The 20062-nt window shown below is 38.6% G+C and overlaps 1 protein-coding gene across 3 annotated transcripts in view; it reads left to right on the top strand.

The window, feature by feature from the left end:
• Positions 1-20062, top strand: part of acot7 (acyl-CoA thioesterase 7) — a 90983-nt gene that overhangs the window by 29737 nt on the left and 41184 nt on the right. For all 3 annotated transcript variants that reach the window (XM_017467144.3, XM_017467145.3, XM_017467146.3), the window contains exons 5-7: positions 1182-1296; positions 2233-2247; positions 2596-2682. In XM_017467144.3, the coding sequence (XP_017322633.1) occupies positions 1182-1296; positions 2233-2247; positions 2596-2682 (217 nt within the window). The remainder of the gene's footprint in view (positions 1-1181; positions 1297-2232; positions 2248-2595; positions 2683-20062) is intronic.

The following is a 20062-nucleotide window of genomic DNA, read 5'->3' as shown; positions in this document are numbered from 1 at the left end:
TTCCCGAGTTTGTGTTTTATATGTTCTGGTTTTGACCCTAGTTCCAGTTCCTTGATTCTGTTTTATGGATTTTCCTTATTTAACTTGTGTTGTTTGATGCTATATGGGCTATTATGATTCTTACATATAAGATGAAGCACATACCAGGTTTACACACCAAGCACTTGTATCCTGTCTCTCACTGCACTTTACACATTCATTCATCCTCATTAAGTGCTTTATCCTGGTCAGGGTCGCAGTGAATCTGGAGCATATCCCGGAAACACTCTACAGGAAAACAACAATCTTTAATATTGAGCACATCTGGTAGGGCGTTTTTGTTTTTGAGCTGTCAGCATTGCTCACAGTCTGACTGAAGCATGAGTACAAGGTCATATGAATCTCCAGGACACTTGCACTCAGCTTCTTAGTAACTTGGAGAGTCTGAAGGGAGTTATGATGTGGTCATGGCATTACATAATGTGTTGTGAATAATGTGCAGGGCCTTCCCCAAAGAAATTTTAACTTCATTTAATTGTCTTATTTTAGGTATATTTTAATATAAGACTTATATTATACAGAAACTGGACAGTTGAAGATTGAAAAAATTGTCTCATATTTATTTCCTATCTTTAACTGTCCAGTTTCAGTGAGACTGTGCCTACTGTAGCCTCAGATTCTTGTTCTTGGAACCTGATACGGTCTTCTGCTGTTTTAGCCAATCTGTTTCACGGTTCAATATATTGTGAGTTTTGAGATGCTTTTCCGCTCACCATGGCTGTAAAGAGTGGTTATTTGGGTTACCATGCACTTCCAGTCAGCTCGAACCAGTCTGTTTATTCTCCTCTGACCTCCTACATCACATCAAGGTTTTTCCAACCACAGAACCTCTGCTCACATGATGTTTTTTGTTTTTCACAACACTCTGTGTAAACTCTAGAGATTATTGTGCACGAAAATCCCAGGAGATTAGCAGCTACTGAAATACTTACACCAGCCCTTCTAACACCAACAACCACAGCACAGTCACAGAGATCACATTTTCCCCCATTCTGATGTTTGATGTAAACAACTGACGACGCTTTTGACCTGATTTTATGCAAGGTGCTGCTGCCACATAATTGACTGATTGAATAATTGCATGAATGTGTAGGTGCTTCTAATTAAGCTTAATTGTAATAAAGTGTATGTATATTTTTCAGTACTCCAGTCCTGACCAGGTGGAGCTGGGTAAGAAGAGGTATGAAGCTCAGAAGCTTGAACGAATTGAAACAAAAGAAAGGAATGGCGAGATCATTACACCAGTTTCTCTTCCTGGTAAAACTTATTTAAACATACGTATACATATACATCATAATAATTATGTTAATAATGCTTCTTCACAGCTGTCCTGATTATATAGAGCTGATTTGTATTTTCATAGCTAATAGCTAAGCCCACTAAGCTTGTCATTGAATTAATAACATTTATTGCCCATGGGCTTAAAAATGGTCATGTGGTGCGGCTATGATTGTTACCTACAAATAAGTTATTTCCTTAATATGCTTAAAAGCCTGTTTAAAAAAATTAAATAAATAAAATTTACCAATAAAACTGATTAAAAAGTGTTCAAGCCTAGTATTCACTTCAACATGCTGTATTAGTGAGTAATACTGAATATGTGACAGCTACATAGTTGTTTTCTAAAACTGACACAATTTTACAATTCTTCTAGATGTCTCCAAGGATCCCTGGTATTTTGCTGTATGGTGTCACTTATTATTATTATTATTATTATTATTATTATTATTATTATTATTATTATTATTTTTCATTATGAAAGCTCCGAGCTGTTCTTTTTCTAACGGTCGCACCATATGATATTTTGTAAAATGATCACATGCGTGTATTATGAAGTAACTGTAAGTGCCAATGGTTTGCATTTTTGATCAGCAGTGCAAAACACGTTTGAAATTGTGACAGATGGCAAAATAAAAATATAAAATGATTTAGAGCGATTTCAAACAGCCACACCATATGATATTGTGACTCTTCTAATAAATGAAGAATGTACTGTAATGTACTAGATATGTTTTATGTCTTATTATGCGTTTGAATTTTTTTTAAAGCCTAAAAACAAATAGTTGGACAGAAAAGTCAACCCATGTCCTTGTATACTTGTTACACTTCTGACACAGTTTGTTAGTAGTTTAATTAAAAAAGGAGTCTAATAACGGTTTTCTCTATTCTATGTCTTTTTCTGGACACATGCAGAAAGGCAGACAAAAGGTATGTATCCCCAAAAATTAAAATGCCAGACATAATTTTATACAAGGCTTTAGTTCCCCATCCTTATTTTTTTTTACTGCAAAAAGTTTGTTTGTGCTACTGTTAATGAGTTTTCAGGAGTGAACAGATTAGTCAATTTCTTTGGGAACTCGGGAGTATTCTATTTAGAGTAGTCTATTTATCTGCCGAATAGTTTCTGAAGATAAAATGTAATGATTCAGTGAGGAAAAAAATACATGTTCAAGTTGTAAATATTTTTTTTTGGTGGGCTATTCAGTAATAGAGGTGTGTGTGTGTGTGTGTGTGTGTGTGTGTGTGTGTGTGTGTGTGTGTGTGTGTGTGTTGCAGAACCATATACCATCGGATTCAGCCAGTCGAGTCTCATCCACCTGATTGGTCCTTCAGATTGCACTCTGCATGGCTTTGTACAGGGCGGTAAGGAACTCTACAGCTATGACTACACAACATTTACTGGATGTTCTTTGAACACTGGCTAAATGTTTTAAGAAATCCAAAGGATCCAGTCTCATCTGGTTCCTGTTGAGAGAAAAGTAGCTTGTTTGCTGGAATAGGAATGAAGAAACAGGGCACAACAATGTAATGCTGTGTGTGTGTGCGTGTGTGTGGAGACAGAGAAAGTATTGGAATGGGACCATCATGTCATGGTCTGTAACTTCCTCCGCAACACGTACATGTACAGAGCGAGAAATCAAAATCGCTGACCTGAACAAGTTACATAAACATGGCAACATCCACAGCGGCTCAGCTACGTACACACAGCAATCCTAAGGAGAGAGAGAGAGAGAGAGAGAGAGAGAGAGAGAGAGAGAGAGAGAGAGAGAGAGAGAGATGCTTAAATGTATCTAACGTTCAGTATTTGTCTCCTAATTGGACATATAGAAGACCTGAGACCTTTGGACATATCCTCACTGTAGATTACTGAGCTGGATCAAGAGCCAGGCATTTCACTAATCTAATTAGCGGGACCTTAGTAGGATAGGAGAACATATATATATATATATATATATATATATATATATATATATATATATATATATATATATATATATATATATATATATATATATATATATATAGAGAGAGAGAGAGAGAGAGAGAGAGAGAGAGAGAGAGAGAGAATACACAGCAGACAGAGAGGGAGAGAGAATATATATATGTATATATACAGACACAGACAGGGCATCATTTGTGTACTGGGTGTATTTTATCACTTTTCAAATAGAATGTGCATAAATGAAAAAGCCCGCGTTCCCTCTTGTTCTGTATTTTCTTTTTGCTGGGGAGAGGTGGAACTTAGTCTGCCTTTTATCTAGCTGTCAGTGCAGACCAGTGTTGCCAACTTAGCGACTTTTCAGACCCCTTTAGCGCCTTTTTTTGCCAAAAAAAAAGTGCCTAGCGACTTTTTGGACAAACCTTAGCGACTTTCCAGATGTCTCCAGCACTGTCCTGCAAGCGTGAGGTCTTGCTCTCCTGCTGCACTCTCATCTCTCTCTGTGTCTGCTCTGTTCAGTGAGTGTCTGAGAGTTGGAGATTTAACAATGTCATGGATAACAAGACGCACCTTCATCCCAATTTACATCATTATTATGCGAATGTTTTTAGAATGCAAGACGAATATAATGCAACATGTTTTACATGTAAAATAGTCCACGTTATTACAGCCTAGTTCTCTTCTTCAAAGTAGTTATAGTGTTCAGAAATATTTTTGATCATTCACGGTCCATACCTGTCCGTTATATAGCTTTATAGTCATAAAATTATTTGTAAAAATCTTAAAAGTTATGAAAAATATTTTAAAAAGTACAAAAGCGAAAAAAAAAACCTATCAAAAACAGATTACATATATATAAAAATAATTATTATTAAAATAATAGTATTTGGAGGTTTCGGAAAGGAGTCTCCGCTGTTAGTGGTTTGCGGCAGTTTAGGTGAAGGTCTGTCCTTCACCACGGAGGAACTTGTGCTTTATAGTTTCATGGTAACATATGAAGCTGTATTTTTTGTCTTATTAACCTTAAAAAAGAGAGAGAAAAGCAATTCTGCTTGTAGAATGACTGTTTATAACTGTTATAAGGTAGGTAATAATTGGATCTAACATTAAATGTAACTATAAACAGATAAAAAGTATTGGTGGACAATTGCCAGACATGCTGTTATTGGAAAATAATGAACTTCGCTGTGTGTCAAGCCACATCAATCATTTTCGATCACCACGTCGATCATTTTCCTGTCTTGTTGCTAGCCAAAGCAGCAAAGATGGAGATCGGCTACAAAGCAGCCTGTGTTTCCTCTTTTGTGTCTTCTGGGAACAAGAGCAAATTGTTGGCGCTGTTCTTCTATGCTATTCCTTTCATCAAGAAAGGATTTTCGAGGAAAAACAGCTTTTTCTAAAGGTTATACAACTATCTTATATTAAAACAAACTACATTACAGCCTAGCAACAACAGAAAAATCATTATGTCTGTCAGTCATCTGGATTTTCATCCCCTCTGAATAACAGTGAGAGAAGAAATAGGGAACTAATTATTTAGGTATTGACAGTTCCAGCTTTTTTATTTTATTTTATTTATCACAGTCTTTTGTAGTCCGCATCGACCATCTTCTTTCATATTCCTTTGTACAAAGTTTTGATTTTCATTGCATATTCAGTCAGATCCGGATCGAGTCAGGTAGAGCTGTGTGTCATTAGGGAGCAAGTAAAGTTTGCATAGTTATATTAAACGAAACAACTTACGAGTTATGGAATGCTGTAGGTCCTTGATATACACAATACCCTCCACTAATATTGGCACCCTAGGTAAATATGAGCAAAGAAGGCTGTGAAAAATTGTCTTTATTGTTTAACCTTTTGATCTTTTGTTAAATAAATCACAAAAATACTCTTCTCTCATGGATATTAAACAATTGCAAACAAAACACAGGTTTACAAAAAAAAATCTTTGTTAAATATAGGTGTGCAACAATTATTTGCACCCTTTTTTGCACCATACAGAATCTCTCCAGATCCTTCAAATTTCTACGTCCACGCTGGTGGACTCTCCTCTTCAGTTCATTCCACAGGTTTTCTATAGGTTTCGAGTCAGGGGACTGGTATGGCCATGGCAGGACCTTGATTTTGTGGTCATTGTCCTGCTGGAAGATCCAACAATGGCCCATTTTAAGCTTTCTGGCAGAGGCAGTCAGGTTTTCATTTAATATCTGTTGATATTTGATAGAGTCCATGATGCCATGTATCCTAACAAAATGTCCAGGTCCTCTGGCAGAACAACAGCCCCAAAACCTTATTTTGACTGTGTATATTTAACTGTGGACATGATGTACTTTTCCATATGGCTACCTTTCTGTGTGTGTCAAAACCACTTCTGGTGTTTTCTGCCAAAAAGCTCTATTTTGCTTTCAACTGACCATAGAACCCGATCCCATTTGAAGTTCCAGTAGTGTCTGACAAACTGAAGACTCTTGAGTTTGTTTTTGGATGAGAGTAGAGGCTTTTTTTCTTGAAACCCTTCCAAACTACTTGTGGTGATGTAAATGATTTCGGATTGTAGTTTTTGAGATTGTCTGAACCCAAGACGCAACTAACTTCTGCAATTCTCCAGCTGTGATCCTTGGAGATTTTTTGGCCACTCGAACCATCCTCTTCACAGTGCGTTGAGACAATGTAGACACATGTCCTCTTCCAGGTTGATTAATAACTTTTCCAGTTGACTAGAACTTCTTAATTATTGCCCTGATGGTGGAAATGAGCATTTTCAATGCTTGTGCTATTTTCTTATAGTCACTTCCTATTTTGTGAAGCTCAACAACATTTTGCCACACATCACAGCTATATTCCTTGGTCTTTCCCATTGTTATGAATGACTAAGGGAATTTGGCGTATGTGTTACCTCATATTTATATCCTTGTGAAACAGGAAGTCATGGTTGAACAACTTCCTTTTCCTAGTCACCCAGGTGTACTAAAAAAATGTAAAATTTCAATGGGAATATACCTCAAATATATTTTTCTCATATGAATTCATAGGGGTGCCAATTATTGTTGCACACCTATATTTAACATATATATATATATATATATATATATACACACACACACACACACACACACACACACACACACACACACACATATATATATATATTTATATTTATTTTTTGGATAAACCTGTGTTGTGTTTGCAGTTGTTTGATATTCATGAGAGCATGAGAGAGTATTTTTGTGAAATTTTTTTTTTTTTTTTTTTAAGAGCAAAAGGTTAAATAATAAAGACAATTTTTCACAGCCTTCTTTGCTCATATTTACCAAGGGTGGCAATATTAGTGGAGGGCACTATAGATGCTTATCTATAAGGAACTAGTGGTTCAGGGCCTTGCTCAAGGGTCAATATGTGTTCTCCAGCAGTCCTAGGATCTGAACAAGGGTCACATAACACAGGAATGAGCTTTTGCTTCAGTGGTTCTTTAGTGGTTATATTGTCAGTTGTTTCTTTGAGAAGTGCATTTCTTAAGAGCAGAGCTATTTAGAATCAAATTACTCCTGTAGATTAGGTAGACAATGTTTTACAAGCAATATTTGTGGAGCTTCACATATTCCACCCATTTTTGTGTGGAGTTTCTCTGGGTCTGGTTTCCTCCCACCTTTCCAACCATGCCAGGGTGCTTACCCACTGAGTCAGAGTGAAACTGAGACTTTCTGCTATTCTTTTTGGTTTACTTTCACACGCTACATAGTTAAATGCAACACATCATCGGCTGAGGGATAAAAACGTACTCCCGAAGCTCTTTCATCCATTCAGAAATACAGCGACGGAAAAAAGTAAACCAACGTTTATCAAGTGTGCGAAGAAATCAGTAAAATCACCAGAGCGCCAAGACATTGTGTCTCACATCCAGCGTTTATTTTCTCTTTATGTTCGTTGGGACAAGTATCCAGAACACGTGGCATTTCTGCATCCCTACAGCCTCTCTCCTTTTTGTGATTCAGTTCAACCCAAAATACCCAGTGTGTTTGGGTCACTTCCTGCAGTTGAGCTGATTCAGGAGCAAATTGCTTACTTGGTCCATTCACAGCATGCTAGAGTTCGATTGGAGCTGGACTGAGACCATCCTACTCAGATGCTTTCAGACTGGTTGGTCTGGTCTGCACCCGAGTGTGATTGCTGTGTTCTCACCTGCCTGAAGAACTGGAAAACACACCAGAGTTCCATTGAAACAGTGTAAACAATGCACGTGTGAAAGCACCCTAAGTGCAAATGGATGGACTGGCATCCCATCCTGGGTGTATTCCTGCCTCGCTCCGAGAGTTCCCAAGATAGACTCGGGATCTACCGCCACCCTGACCAGGATAATGAATGGATGAATGAATGTTTTCACTATATATTATGTTTAAATGGAAATGACATCCACTATGTATGAGAGCTCACCAAAACCTTTATCTTTATATACCTTCTGTAATTTGTATTTTAAGTATTTACACCTTATATATAATACACTTTATTTATTTAGATGCTGCACACAAACCATTAGCCAAAAACACTAGTCAGACAGGGTGATACTGTGGGGAAAATAAAATGCTAACAGAGTGTATTGTATCTAGTCTCCCGAAGTGCAAATTATATCAGTTAAACTTAGACACGTTCTACAGAATTCTCAATGGAAATTTCAAATGGAAAGAACATTAAAAATACTTCATGCATATTTGCTAATGCTGCAGTTTCCTTCCTGCGAGTTAACACCAATGCAGCCATGCTAACTCGTGCTAACTAGCTTTCTTTTAAACACTTTTGAGTGATGTACTGAGTGGGTTTGTTTCAGGAACACGCTCAGTCTCTCCGCTTTGGGCCGTTGTGGTGAGTGTGAAGTCTTGCTACTGTGAGACGTACATATGCTCCGACAAATGTGTGGCATTTCTGTTACAGTTTGTGCCACACATTCTCACCTTCATGTGGAGAGTCTCTCTGTTGTATTTTGAGCATAGCCTCGTTAACATCTTGCGTAAGCTCACAAAACACCAGTGCCTGCTGGAGGACAGTGATAGTGGCGCGGGTGAGGCTCAGGATTAGTGAGTTCGGATACAAGTTCGGAAAAAAGATAGTAAACTGGGGGTTTTCATGTGCATACAGTAGGTCGTCACCTTTATTTATAGAAACGTAATTAATGAAGGACATCATTAATGGTATACAAAATTGGATCCTCTGTACAGCTGCTGTATTTTTGCCGTGAAGTTTACATTCAAGGGTGGACAAATGATAAATTAATTAGCTACTCTTTTGAAAGCTTGTGTCCACATGACAAGGGAGTGAGATTGAACATGCTTTCTGGGTGAAAGGGATAGCTTACACTCTCCCCAGTCAATCACAATAACACTAGCCAATCACGAGCGTCTCTTGTATGCGGCGCTTTGCTTTAAGTGTGTTACACTGCCATGTGACGGAGCACGAGCAGCAGATCGAAAAGATGTGACGGTTGGCTTCATGCGTCTTGGAGGAAGCATGTGTTAGCTTTCACCCTTCCCGGTTGGTAGCTGTTGTATGATAGGTGAGAGCTGGCTGGTGGGTGGGAACTGGCAAGTGAGCACTCTGTAGAAAAAAAGGGAAGAAAAAAAAGTGAAAATCTTTTTTTTTTTTTTTTTTTTTTTTTTTTTTTTTTTTAATGCGAAAGAGTATTTTTTTTTCTTTTTCTGGTTGTTGAACCCAGTTTGTTCACTATAAATAAAACTAAAAAATCTGCTTGTCCTTGTCACCCAGGATACTGATTTGCTCACCCCGACATTGTTTGTACATTTATAAACAGATCTGTACAGTACCTCTTTTCTGACAGTGTAGGACTGCCAGGGAGTTGCTCAGCTGTATGCTTAAATTGAATTCTGACCTTTTTAAAAGTTGCTCTGTCAAATGGCTAAATGCAAAATGTTGCCCCTGTGAGCTGTGTGGAGAAAACAATACACTTATTTTGAAATGTTAGACTATTCACACAGAGTACATGAATTCAACTAAATAACATTGGATAATGCAAAATGAATGTACTTATATTTATTGTCTTTACTTATCTGAGCATTCCACACTAATTCTACACCATTATCGCATTCCTGAATACTGTGTGTGTGTGTGTGTGTGTGTGTGTGTGTGTGTGTGTGTCTTACTCCATTGTCTGTAAGAGCACTAGAGGAAATAAATGGCTCAATTACACCATCATATTAGTGCTGTCAGAAAAGGGGAGCATCCTTCAAAGAAGATGTCTGGATCCATCAGTTTCAACCGCTTCTTATCATCGTTCCTATTTTCCTCTCTTCCGAGTGTGTTTGGCTAAAGAAGCCTTAACGATGTCAACGCAAATCAATTATACTAATCCATTTGACCTTACTGAAGACAGGGCAGAGACAAATTGAGCTGTTTTGAGGTAATTTAATTAAAGACTGGATGGAGGGCAGAAGCGTAATTGGATTTTAAAACATTGATGAAGTGAGGATCGAAATAGAATTGTTGAAAAAGTTAATATTAGGTATATAGTCATTATTAGTTTTTAGGAACGTATTCAGGCAGGTGTAATCTATCCTGGTGTACAGTTTCAGCTGGTCAAATTAACCTAATTGTAAAAAAATAGACATATTTTTTAGATGTGATAGTAGTGCTTGATTTTGTTAATATGGCTATGAAGGGCTAGAATCTATTGTTAGAGATGCACAGATGAAAAAGTCTATTTTGCACGCTATCGGCTGATAGTTTAAAACAGTCTGATTTTCAGGGTCGATTGTATCCTGTCAATCAAAAGAGGGCGGGAAAACACATCGAGTTTGTAACATGCAGTTTGTAATCTCTGTAATCTCTGCACTGCTAAAATTTTACACCGGACGCTGCAGCAGTGAAGCGGGAGTTTCAGCGTCGAGTCTAAATTAAAGGGCCTGAATTAAAGAGTCTGAATTAAAGGGCCAGTACACCGTTGAAAGATTTAAATGAAGATGAGTTGACAAAGTATATATTGCACAGAAAAATATATTTGTAGAGTAGTGTATTTCATATCCAGTTAATGTTAATATATAAAGAAGTTGATATTATATATCACCAGTTTGATGTTCAGTGATGAAGTAGAAATGCTTTTGTTTGTGGTGAGTGAATGTGAGACTAACAGGAGTTTTTTTTTTAGAATTCAGTCAATTATTTCTGTTAATATGAATTAATAACATTACTTTAATCTTCAGAATTGAGTTCATGTGTTAATGTTTATTAGAGTAATGTTTTCTGTTTATGAGACCAGTTACTGGGACACAACTTGATGAAATGGAGAGAATAAAATTTTTATTTGCATTTCTTTCAGAATTGTGGAATTAATTATTATTAATTTAAAAGAATTCATAAAAGGCAGAACTATCGGTATCGGCCGATATCACTCTGAATAATCGGTTATCGGTATCGGCTGAGAAAGTATCGGTGCATCTCTATTTTTTCTTCCTCTTCTTCTTCTTCTTCTTCTTATTATTATTATTTTGGTTTCTTTTGTATATAAGGACTAAAACCAGATGGGTGTGGTGTGATACTTCTCCCAAAAAGTGTTTTAATCCTCTTTCAATTGCTAGCAATTTTTCTTTCTTAATGAATGACACATCATACTTTTTATCCATTTATAGTATTATTTAATGTTGTTGGACATGCATGAATCAATACGTTCCTGATCTCACTTATGTTAATCAACTACAGCATGTCCCAAACGTCTGCATACATTGGGGACTATGTTTGGCAGCACCACGTCTGTCGTGCGTTCGTCAGTGGATGTTTGTCGACGTCGACCGACTCCTCGGTTGATCCGCAACCCTTCCAGACTTTTTGAATTTGTTGATAAGTTTGGCGACAGTGTCGTGTGTGACGGGTTCGCCATGTTTCCTGTTAAAGTGCAGCACAACCTTCGACAGCTTTCCGATTCAGCCACGAAAATGATTTCAATACGTTCTTCTTTAGTCAAAGGCATTCTTAAAGGCAACCGAAAGATTTTGGAAGACATTTAGCTAAGAAATGTTCATTTTCCCTATGCATGGAGCCTTTTGGGACACGCTGTATAAACATGTGTTTGTTTGTTTGCAGAACTGCAAAGAATTTCTGGAAACTCCATCCAACAACTTTAAATCCAAAAATGTATCTCCTCACAGAAAACTTCACCATATCAGAATGACATGGAGCGTCCGCTAAACGAGGTGCTATGAACGAGCTGTTACTATAGAAACAGTCATATATTAGAACGAGCACATTAAGATAGAGCCCTGATTTGAGTTACATCCAGCAATACTGTCAGAGCTGCTGTTACAGAAAATGAATCAGCACCTTCTGATGAATCAGATTAAAGAATTGAACAGTCCTATGGTATAATGATTTTTACTGCCTTCAAACCAATTGCAATAAAAGGCACAAAAAATAATCTGCAGGTTCATGAGAATCTTCCCAAGATCTGTTGTAAACTATCACAACCCCCACTTTGAGATGAATGAGCTTTTCCGTGTGATGTGAAAGCGATGAACCGTGTGACCCTCAGTTCTGAAAAACTGGAAGATATCTAAACCTGTGACATTTAAAGACAAAGAGAAGACGTTTTTACCCTAAACGCGTGCATTAATGTAGTGTTCTGAAGAATTTGGTGACAGTTTTGATGGAATGTTGTCTTGGATTTGGTGTTATGGATGGAAAGGCAGCTCATTATACGCTATGGACAGACCAGAGCAGAAGAAATGTCACATTTTCTCCTCTAAGCCTCTTAACCACAGCTGAGTCTATAAGCAAGGACATCTGGCACACATGTAGACACACAAACACACAGTCTATTAGCTTGTTGTTGTTTTTTCGTTCTGTCCCTCACACTGTTTCTTTCCCTGCTGCACTGTAAAAGATGAAGGTGGGAAGCAGATGAATGCTTTTCTAAAGGATCAGAGAGAAGGACAGGTCTTTAGGTTTGTGTATGTGGCCCTTGACAGCCTGTTGCTGGAGACGAAACAAACATAACCACAGCACTGATTTCACACCTTACGAAAAAGGAATGATCCTGTCACCTTGTATCTCTCCAAATCATCTATCCAATTCTTTTTTTAACTCCCCCTCCCCCCCTTCATCTCGCTTCCACTGTCACCCTCTTTCTTATTTGTACTATTACATCTCTCTTTCTTCCTCCCCGTTCTCTTTCAGTGTAGCGGGGTTGGCTGGGGGTGGGGGGTGGGGGTGGGGGTTGTTTCTGTGGAAACTGAGGCTGATTGCCAGGGAGGAAAACAGCATGCGAGTGAAATTAAAGCGAACAGCGAGACGAAAATCTGTTGCCTCGCAAATGTATGCACGTGTAGGTTAAGAAAAAAAAAAAAGCATTCCGAGTGCAAATAAGACCTGTGGAAGTGATACACTGCTTTAGATTTTCATTATTTATTAGGTATGATGTGCAGCATCAGGTTTTCATGTCATTCTAAGTCAGTGGTGTAGCCAGAAATTCATTTTGGATAAGGAACGATGCTAAGTAATAGCACATTTACTGCGTGATCTGCACAGTTAAATGTAGAAGCGCGGCAGGTTCATCCATTTTGGGTGGATGCCAGACAGTAGAAGTAAAAGCATGCACCACCAACCGAATTTATCATATTAATTATGTTAACAGGTGTAGGAAATAAAATAGCTCTATAAAAGTTCTGCTCAATATGATTCAAATAACGTGCTGGTAATAGGTGGAAAATAAAATCTTATGTCCTAAAACTAGATCTATGCTCTTTTTACTCCTCCTCCATTACAGTTTCACCACCTTAATATCCCTGAACTCAAGGAGAATGATAAAATTTCTCTAAATTTTCTCTAAAATAAAATTTCTGCAAGTTTTTTCTTCTTTATCCCCCCAGTAAATGTTTATATTTGCTTTGCACTCGAATTTTGTTGGTTGCTATATCACATTAAAGGTGGAAAAATCAAAAGATGTCCATCCATCCATTTTCTGTACAGAGGGTCACAGGGAGGCTGGAGCCTATCCCAGGGAACTCGGGGTACGAGGCAGGGGACACCCTGGACAGGGGACCAGCACATCACAGGACACATTCACACACCCATTCACACACTGAGGACAATTTGAAAATCAGCTAGATGTCTTTGGACTGAGGGAGGAAACCCCCGAAACACGGGGAGAACATGCAAACTGGTAACTAAACTCGCACAGGGTGGAGGCAGAATTCGAAACCTCAACCTCTGGAGGTACGAGGCAAACGTGCTAACCACAAAAACCTGCAATTTTAACAGTGGAGATGTGTGTAGTCTTTTTATATCCACTGAACTGAAGAAACTAATGTTGGCTATTAGCATTCAAAGAAACTGTACTACGCTGCCAGCATATATTATTGTGCAAAGGTTTGAAAATCGGATGTGGTGGCAAAAATGCATATTTTTCCCCCCAAGCACTATGATTTACTCTTCAGTCACTGTGTATGCTGGGTCTTTTTGCAAAGGAGTGACAAGTCGACTGTTACATGTCTGTTACATAAACTTGTACAAACTTTACATTGCTTAAAAATGTGCTTTCTGGAATTGGGCTCTATGGATAGCGCAATAACCAGGCAATCATGTGGCAGCAGCACAATGCGTAAAATCATGCAGATACAGGTCAAGCGCTTCAGTTAATGTTCACATCAAACATCACAATGGAGAAAAATCTGATCTCAGTGACTTTGACTGTGGCATGGATGTTGGTGTCACATGGGCTGGTCTGAGTATTTCAGTGTTTCAACTGCTGGTCTTCTGGGCTTTTCACACACAACATTCTCTAGAGTTTACACAGAAAGGTGAGGGGAAAACAATAAAAACAAATAGTGAGTGGCAGTTCTGGCTGTGGGAAATGAATTGATGAAAAAGATCAGAGGAGAATAGCCTGACAGGAAGGCTCTGGTAACTCAATCACTCTTTACAACTGTGGTGAGCAGAAAAGCATCTCAAAATGTACAGTATGTTGAACCTTGAGGGAAATGGGGGTGGGGGGCAGAGCGAGTTCCATTAAGCTTTAAACAGCTGCATAAATTCTTCAGGATTTTAGGGATTTCAAGGGATATTTTTCTTTGGCTAAGCTACTCTAGAAATAATTATAGGGCACAGGCAAGTTGCATCCATCATTATTACAGATTTTGTGTGTGTGTGTGTTTGTGTCTGTGTACCTGTGTGTATGTGTGTATGCGACTCTGACTCGGAATCTGTTTGCAAATATGGCACTGCTTCTGTAATCTGAAAATAGATGCAAAGAAATCACTGCCAAAACAACACGGCGAAGTATTTTAAGACTTAACACTACTTTTTTTTTTTTTTGTCCTCTCATTTGTCCTTCCCATTTTGCCTCATGTGCAACACTACTTTTTAAAAATGTATGTATTTATTTACTTTTTTATTTATTTTTATGAGCATCTGGATCCATAAAGACAACGTGAAAATATATGTAAAGAATCTGACTCTGGGGGCATTTTGTGACAATGTTCCAGCACCTGTTGCCATGGTAACACTTCTTTATGAAGCAGCTTGGTTCGGGCTTTTTGATTATACCGCTATGATTAAAACACTGGGGGAGAGACAGAGGGAAGGAGGGAGGTGTGCTCTTTTCAAGAGCGGAAGTAGATTTTATTTACAAGCTGTGAGTACTCACTCTTTGGTCTGCACTCTGCATTAACACTGCCTGAAGTGGAGTAGGAAATATTAGACTAAATAGACGAAGAATGAGATATACCGCTGAATAACGACAGTACAGAGGAAGACTCTTTTGTTATCTTAAATGACCGCTCTCGGCTTAATGCAATGTGGGAGGAAATTTGCAACTAATCGTAATCGAGGATACGAGTGCTGCCAATGAACTCTACTGTGCTGGAGCTGGTGTTCTAATTGGGCATTTTGTGTGCAGTTCTTCCTTTCAGTCCATTGCATCACTCACATACATTTATTTATTTATTTTTTTACTGCACAGCCAAAGTCCCCTTAAGCTATCGTGGCCTTGCCCGGCCTCAGCGTGGTCCCTATTTTTCTCAAAAATACTGACCTTTATTAACTCATGCAGCAATGGTGAATAAAAATGATGGGGTTAGCTGTGGAGCATGGCAGTCAATATCCAGGTAGTTTGTAGTTGTAGTTTAATGTCATGTGCATTAGAGTGTATTAAAGTTGTCTGTTTTAAAAAGAAAATGCTTCAGTAACCAGACACTGAAGACTTATAGCCGATTTCTTTGCCATCTCCAGGCAACCGATTTCTAGAGGTTTGCTTAGAGGAGGTGATTGAACTTGTCTTGGCGCTCAGTAACAAAAATATTCTCAGGAAGTTTGCTTTATACAATAGAAGACAATATACACCGATCAGCCATAACATTAAAACCACCTGCCTATTGTGTGGGTCCCCCTTGTGCCGCCAAAACAGCTCTGACCCGTCGAGGCATGTCTTCCATAAGACCTCTGAAGGTGTGCTGTGGTATCTGGTACCAAGACATTAATGGCAGATCCTTTAAGTCCTGTAAGTTGTGAGGTGGGGCCATCATAGATTGGACTTGTTTGTCCAGAACATCCCACAGATGCTCGATCAAATTGAGATCTGGGGAATTTGGAGGCCAAGTCAACAACATTTTGTCATGTTCCTCAAACCATGCCTGAACAATTTTTGCAGTGTGGCAGGGCACATTACCCTGCTGAAAAAGGACACTGCTATTAGGGAATGCCACCACAATTTGGCCCTTGTCAAAGTTGCTCAGATCCTTAAACTTGCCAATTTCTCCTGCTTCCAAAACATCAACTTTGAGAACTGACTGTTCACTTGCTGCCTAATATATCCCACCCCTTGACAGGTGCCACTGTAGCGAGATTATCAATGTTATTCACTTCGCTTGTCAGTTATGAATGTAACGGTAATACCAAATAGCTTATTGAAGTAAGGGGTCAAACACAATTGGGCACGCAGAAAATAATCAACAACAGGGTGGTGTGATTTCTGATTGCTGATTATTTTCCTCTAACAGCATATCCTAAAGTGTTTTATTCCTTATAGACTACAGCAGTTTGCCAACGCTAACAATTTTTTTTGGGAAAAACATTTCCTGGTCTTTTTCCAATCTTCAGCTGAGCCTGTGCCCACTGTAGTCTCAGATTCCTGTTCTTGGATGACAGGAGTGGAACCTGATGTGTTCTTCTGCTGTTGTAGCCAATCTGCCGGAATGTTCGATGTGTTGTGTATTCTGAGATGCTTTTCTGCTCACCATAGTTGTGAAGAGTGGTTATTCAAGTTACCATAGCCTTCCTGTCAGCTCAAACCACACTGGCCTTGTCCGCTGATCTCTCTCATCAACAAGGTGTTTCTCCCAGCAGAACTGCTGCTTACTGGATGTTTTTTACAACATTCTCTGTGAACTTTATAACTGATGTGTGTCAAAATCCCAGGAGATAAGCAGTTTTTTACAAACACAAATCAGCCCATCTGGCAACAAAAGCCATGGCACAATCAAAATCACTGAGATCCCATTCTAATGTTTCATGTGAATATTAACTGAAGCTTTGAGCTGTATCTCCATGATGTTATACATTGCTCTGCTGTCACATGACTGGCGGATTAGATAATTGCATGAATGAGAAGGAATACAGATGTTCCTTTTAAAGTGGCCAGTGAATGTAGATACTATAACATACAGTGCCCTCCACTAATATTGGCACCCTTAGTAAATATGAGCAAAGAAGGCTGTAAAAAATTGTCTTTGTTGTTTAACCTTTTGATCTTTTGTTCAAAAATTTTACAAAAATACTCTGCTCTCAGGGATATCAAACATTTGCAAACACAACACAGGTTTATAACAAAAAGTCTTTGTTAAATATATGTGTGCCACAATTATTGGTACCCCATGAATTCATATGACAAAAATATGTTTGAAGTATATTCCCATTGATATTTTTATTTTCTAGTACACCTGGCTGACTAGGAACAGGAAATGGCTCAGTGATGACTTCCTGTTTCATAGGGGTAACACTTCATATGAGGTAACACACAGGCGAAGTTCACTTAGTCATTCATCACAATGGGTAAGACCAAGGAATATAGCTGTGATGTGCGGCAAAAGGTTGTTGAGCTTCACAAAATAGGAAGTGGCTATAAGAAAATAGCACAAGCATTGAAAATGCTCATTTCCACCATCAGGGCAATAATTCCAGTCAGGACATCAGGGCAAAAGTTCCAGTCAACTGGAAATGTTATGAATCAACCTGGAAAAGGACTTAATGCACTGTGAAGAGGATGGTTCGAGTGGCCAAAAAATCTCCAAGGATCACAGCTGGAGAACTGCAGAAGTTAGTTGCGTCTTGGGTTCAGACAATCTCAAAAACTACAATCCGAAATCATTTACATCACCACAAGTAGTTTGGAAGGGTTTCAAGAAAAAAAGCCTCTACTCTCATCCAAAATCAACACAAAAATGATTTACTGACCACAAAATCCTGCCATGGCTATCCTAGTCCCCTGACTTGAAACCCATAGAAAACCTGTGGGGTGAACTGAAGAGGAGAGTCCACCAGCATGGACCTCGAAATCTGAAGGATCTGGAGAGATTCTGTATGGAGGAATGGTCTCAGATTCCTTGCCATGTATTCTCCAACCTCATCAGGCATTACAGGAGAAGACTCAGAGCTGTTATCTTGCAACAGAAAGTAATTGTTGCACACATATTTAACAAGATCATTTAAACATTTGATTTGAATTACACCTGGCAATACTGTCAGAGCAACTGTTAGAAGCTACTACTGTTACACCATCTGACCAATCAGAATCGAGAATTCAATAGTGGACTGATCTTAAGAAAAACGAAAACTTAATTTTACATTCAAAAAGTGACAGACTTGAGTGACAGTCAGCATGCGCTGAAATGATAAAAATGAAATGATAAAAAAACAACGACAAAAATACCCTGTAACCGTCATCAGAGTGAGTCACCGAGAGACTTTACTTTAGGCAGGCGGAGGAAGATTGAAGGAGCTTTTATAAATTTAATAACAATGTTCAACACCTGACCATGTCATCTCTCCTGACCATGCCATCTTTATGAGACGGCAAATGAGAGTGTTTGGTTGGTTCTTTTTTTAGCTTGAGACAGAACATGTCAGACCATTACAGCATATGCAGGAGCATAACTTCTTCATAATGCAATGCTTCATGGAGCAAATCACCTTAAAAAGAATTTGACCATACCGGTAAACTAATTACAGGTCAGTTTCAATTTACTTTACTGCATTATAGGAATCCATAATGGATAAGTTTGGAGCAGTTAGTGTTGTGTACCTGCTAAATGGTGCTTGCAGGCTTTTATTAATGTTAAGCAAATTAGCAATTTTGAATGCGTAATGAGCAAGAGAAGCAGTAATGCTAGATACGGTGTGAAAATATTTAAATTGCTTCAGTTCCTGCTAAATATCTTTTACAAAAAAGGTTCATAATTACAGAAATGTAATATGGAAGTCAAACTGAGATAACAACTAATATAACTCTAATCAATGCAGCACAATACAACATGATGATGTTTATTCAGCACTATATCGAGGTAACACTGGTATTTAACATTGTCTAATACAAATATACAAAAAGTTGAGTTTAGGGTTTAACCTGATTCAGAATGCAGCAGCATGCCTCGTAGTCAACCAGCCCAAGAGAACCCATGTCACACCTCTTCATCTCCCTCCACTGGCTTCCTGTAGCCACCCGTATTAAATTCAAGGCCTTGATGCTCACGTACAAGACCTTGTCTGGAACAGCACCCTCCTACCTCAACACTCTTCTGAAGGGTTACGTTCCCTAACGCAATCTGCGATCAATCAACGACCGACGCTTAGTAGTGCCTACTCAGCGTGGCTCAAGGTCCCTTTCAAGAACCTTCACACTAACTGTCCCTCAGAGGTGGAATGAACTTCCAACCTCAATCCGGACGCAGAATCTGTCACCATCTTCAAGAAACAGCTAAAGACCCACCTCTTCCATGAACACCTAACCAATCCCTAAAAAAAAAACAAACGACAACTTACTCTGGCACTTACACCTCTTCTCTGCACACTTTGCTTCTTCTAGAACTCAATTAATGGATCTTGTATAGTTGCCCTACTTGCATTGTTCTCTGCTTGATATATCGCTTCGCTTGTATTTTCTCATTTATAAGTCACTTAAAAGCGTCTGCTAAATGAATAAATGTAAATGTAAACCTAAACTTGAATAATCAAGTATGTAGTATGTATGGTAGGGAAGAAGTTTATTGGTTTTGTTTTCAAACTCTGCTCAATGCTTAGGGGAGGAGCAAAGGACAGGGCAGTTATTGACATTTCATTATGGGATGCAAGGGTTGTTCAACAAAGTGGAAGTGGACACACATAGGTTGGTTGACTACTTGGGTTGGAAAATCTGATGCAACCTGGCAAACAAAGAAAAATCCCTCAAAATGAGCTGTGTGACTGTATGTTCTTGACTCCCAATTGTCTATTACAGGGTTAAAATGCACCAGATACAGTATATGGCCAAAAGTTTGTGGACACCTTTTCATACCAAGAATATGTGCTTTTTGAACATCCCATTACAGATTTAGTCTCCCTTTGCTGTTATAATAACCTACAATCTTCTTGGAAGGTTTTCCACTATATGTTGGAGCATGGGTGTGGGGATTTGCTTATTCAACCACAAGAACATTAGTCAGGTCAGGCACTGATGTCCGGCGTGGAGGCCTGGGGCATTCCAGTTCATCCCAAAGTTGTTCAGTGAGGTTGAGGCCAGTGCTCTGTACAGACCTCTCAAGTTCTTCCACTTTAATCTTG

The sequence above is a fragment of the Ictalurus punctatus genome, chromosome 5 (assembly GCF_001660625.3).
Source record: "Ictalurus punctatus breed USDA103 chromosome 5, Coco_2.0, whole genome shotgun sequence".
NCBI classification, from domain to species: Eukaryota; Metazoa; Chordata; class Actinopteri; order Siluriformes; family Ictaluridae; genus Ictalurus; species Ictalurus punctatus.
The sequence above is the reverse complement of the archived record's forward strand: the minus strand, read 5'-3'. Positions and strand labels throughout refer to the sequence as shown.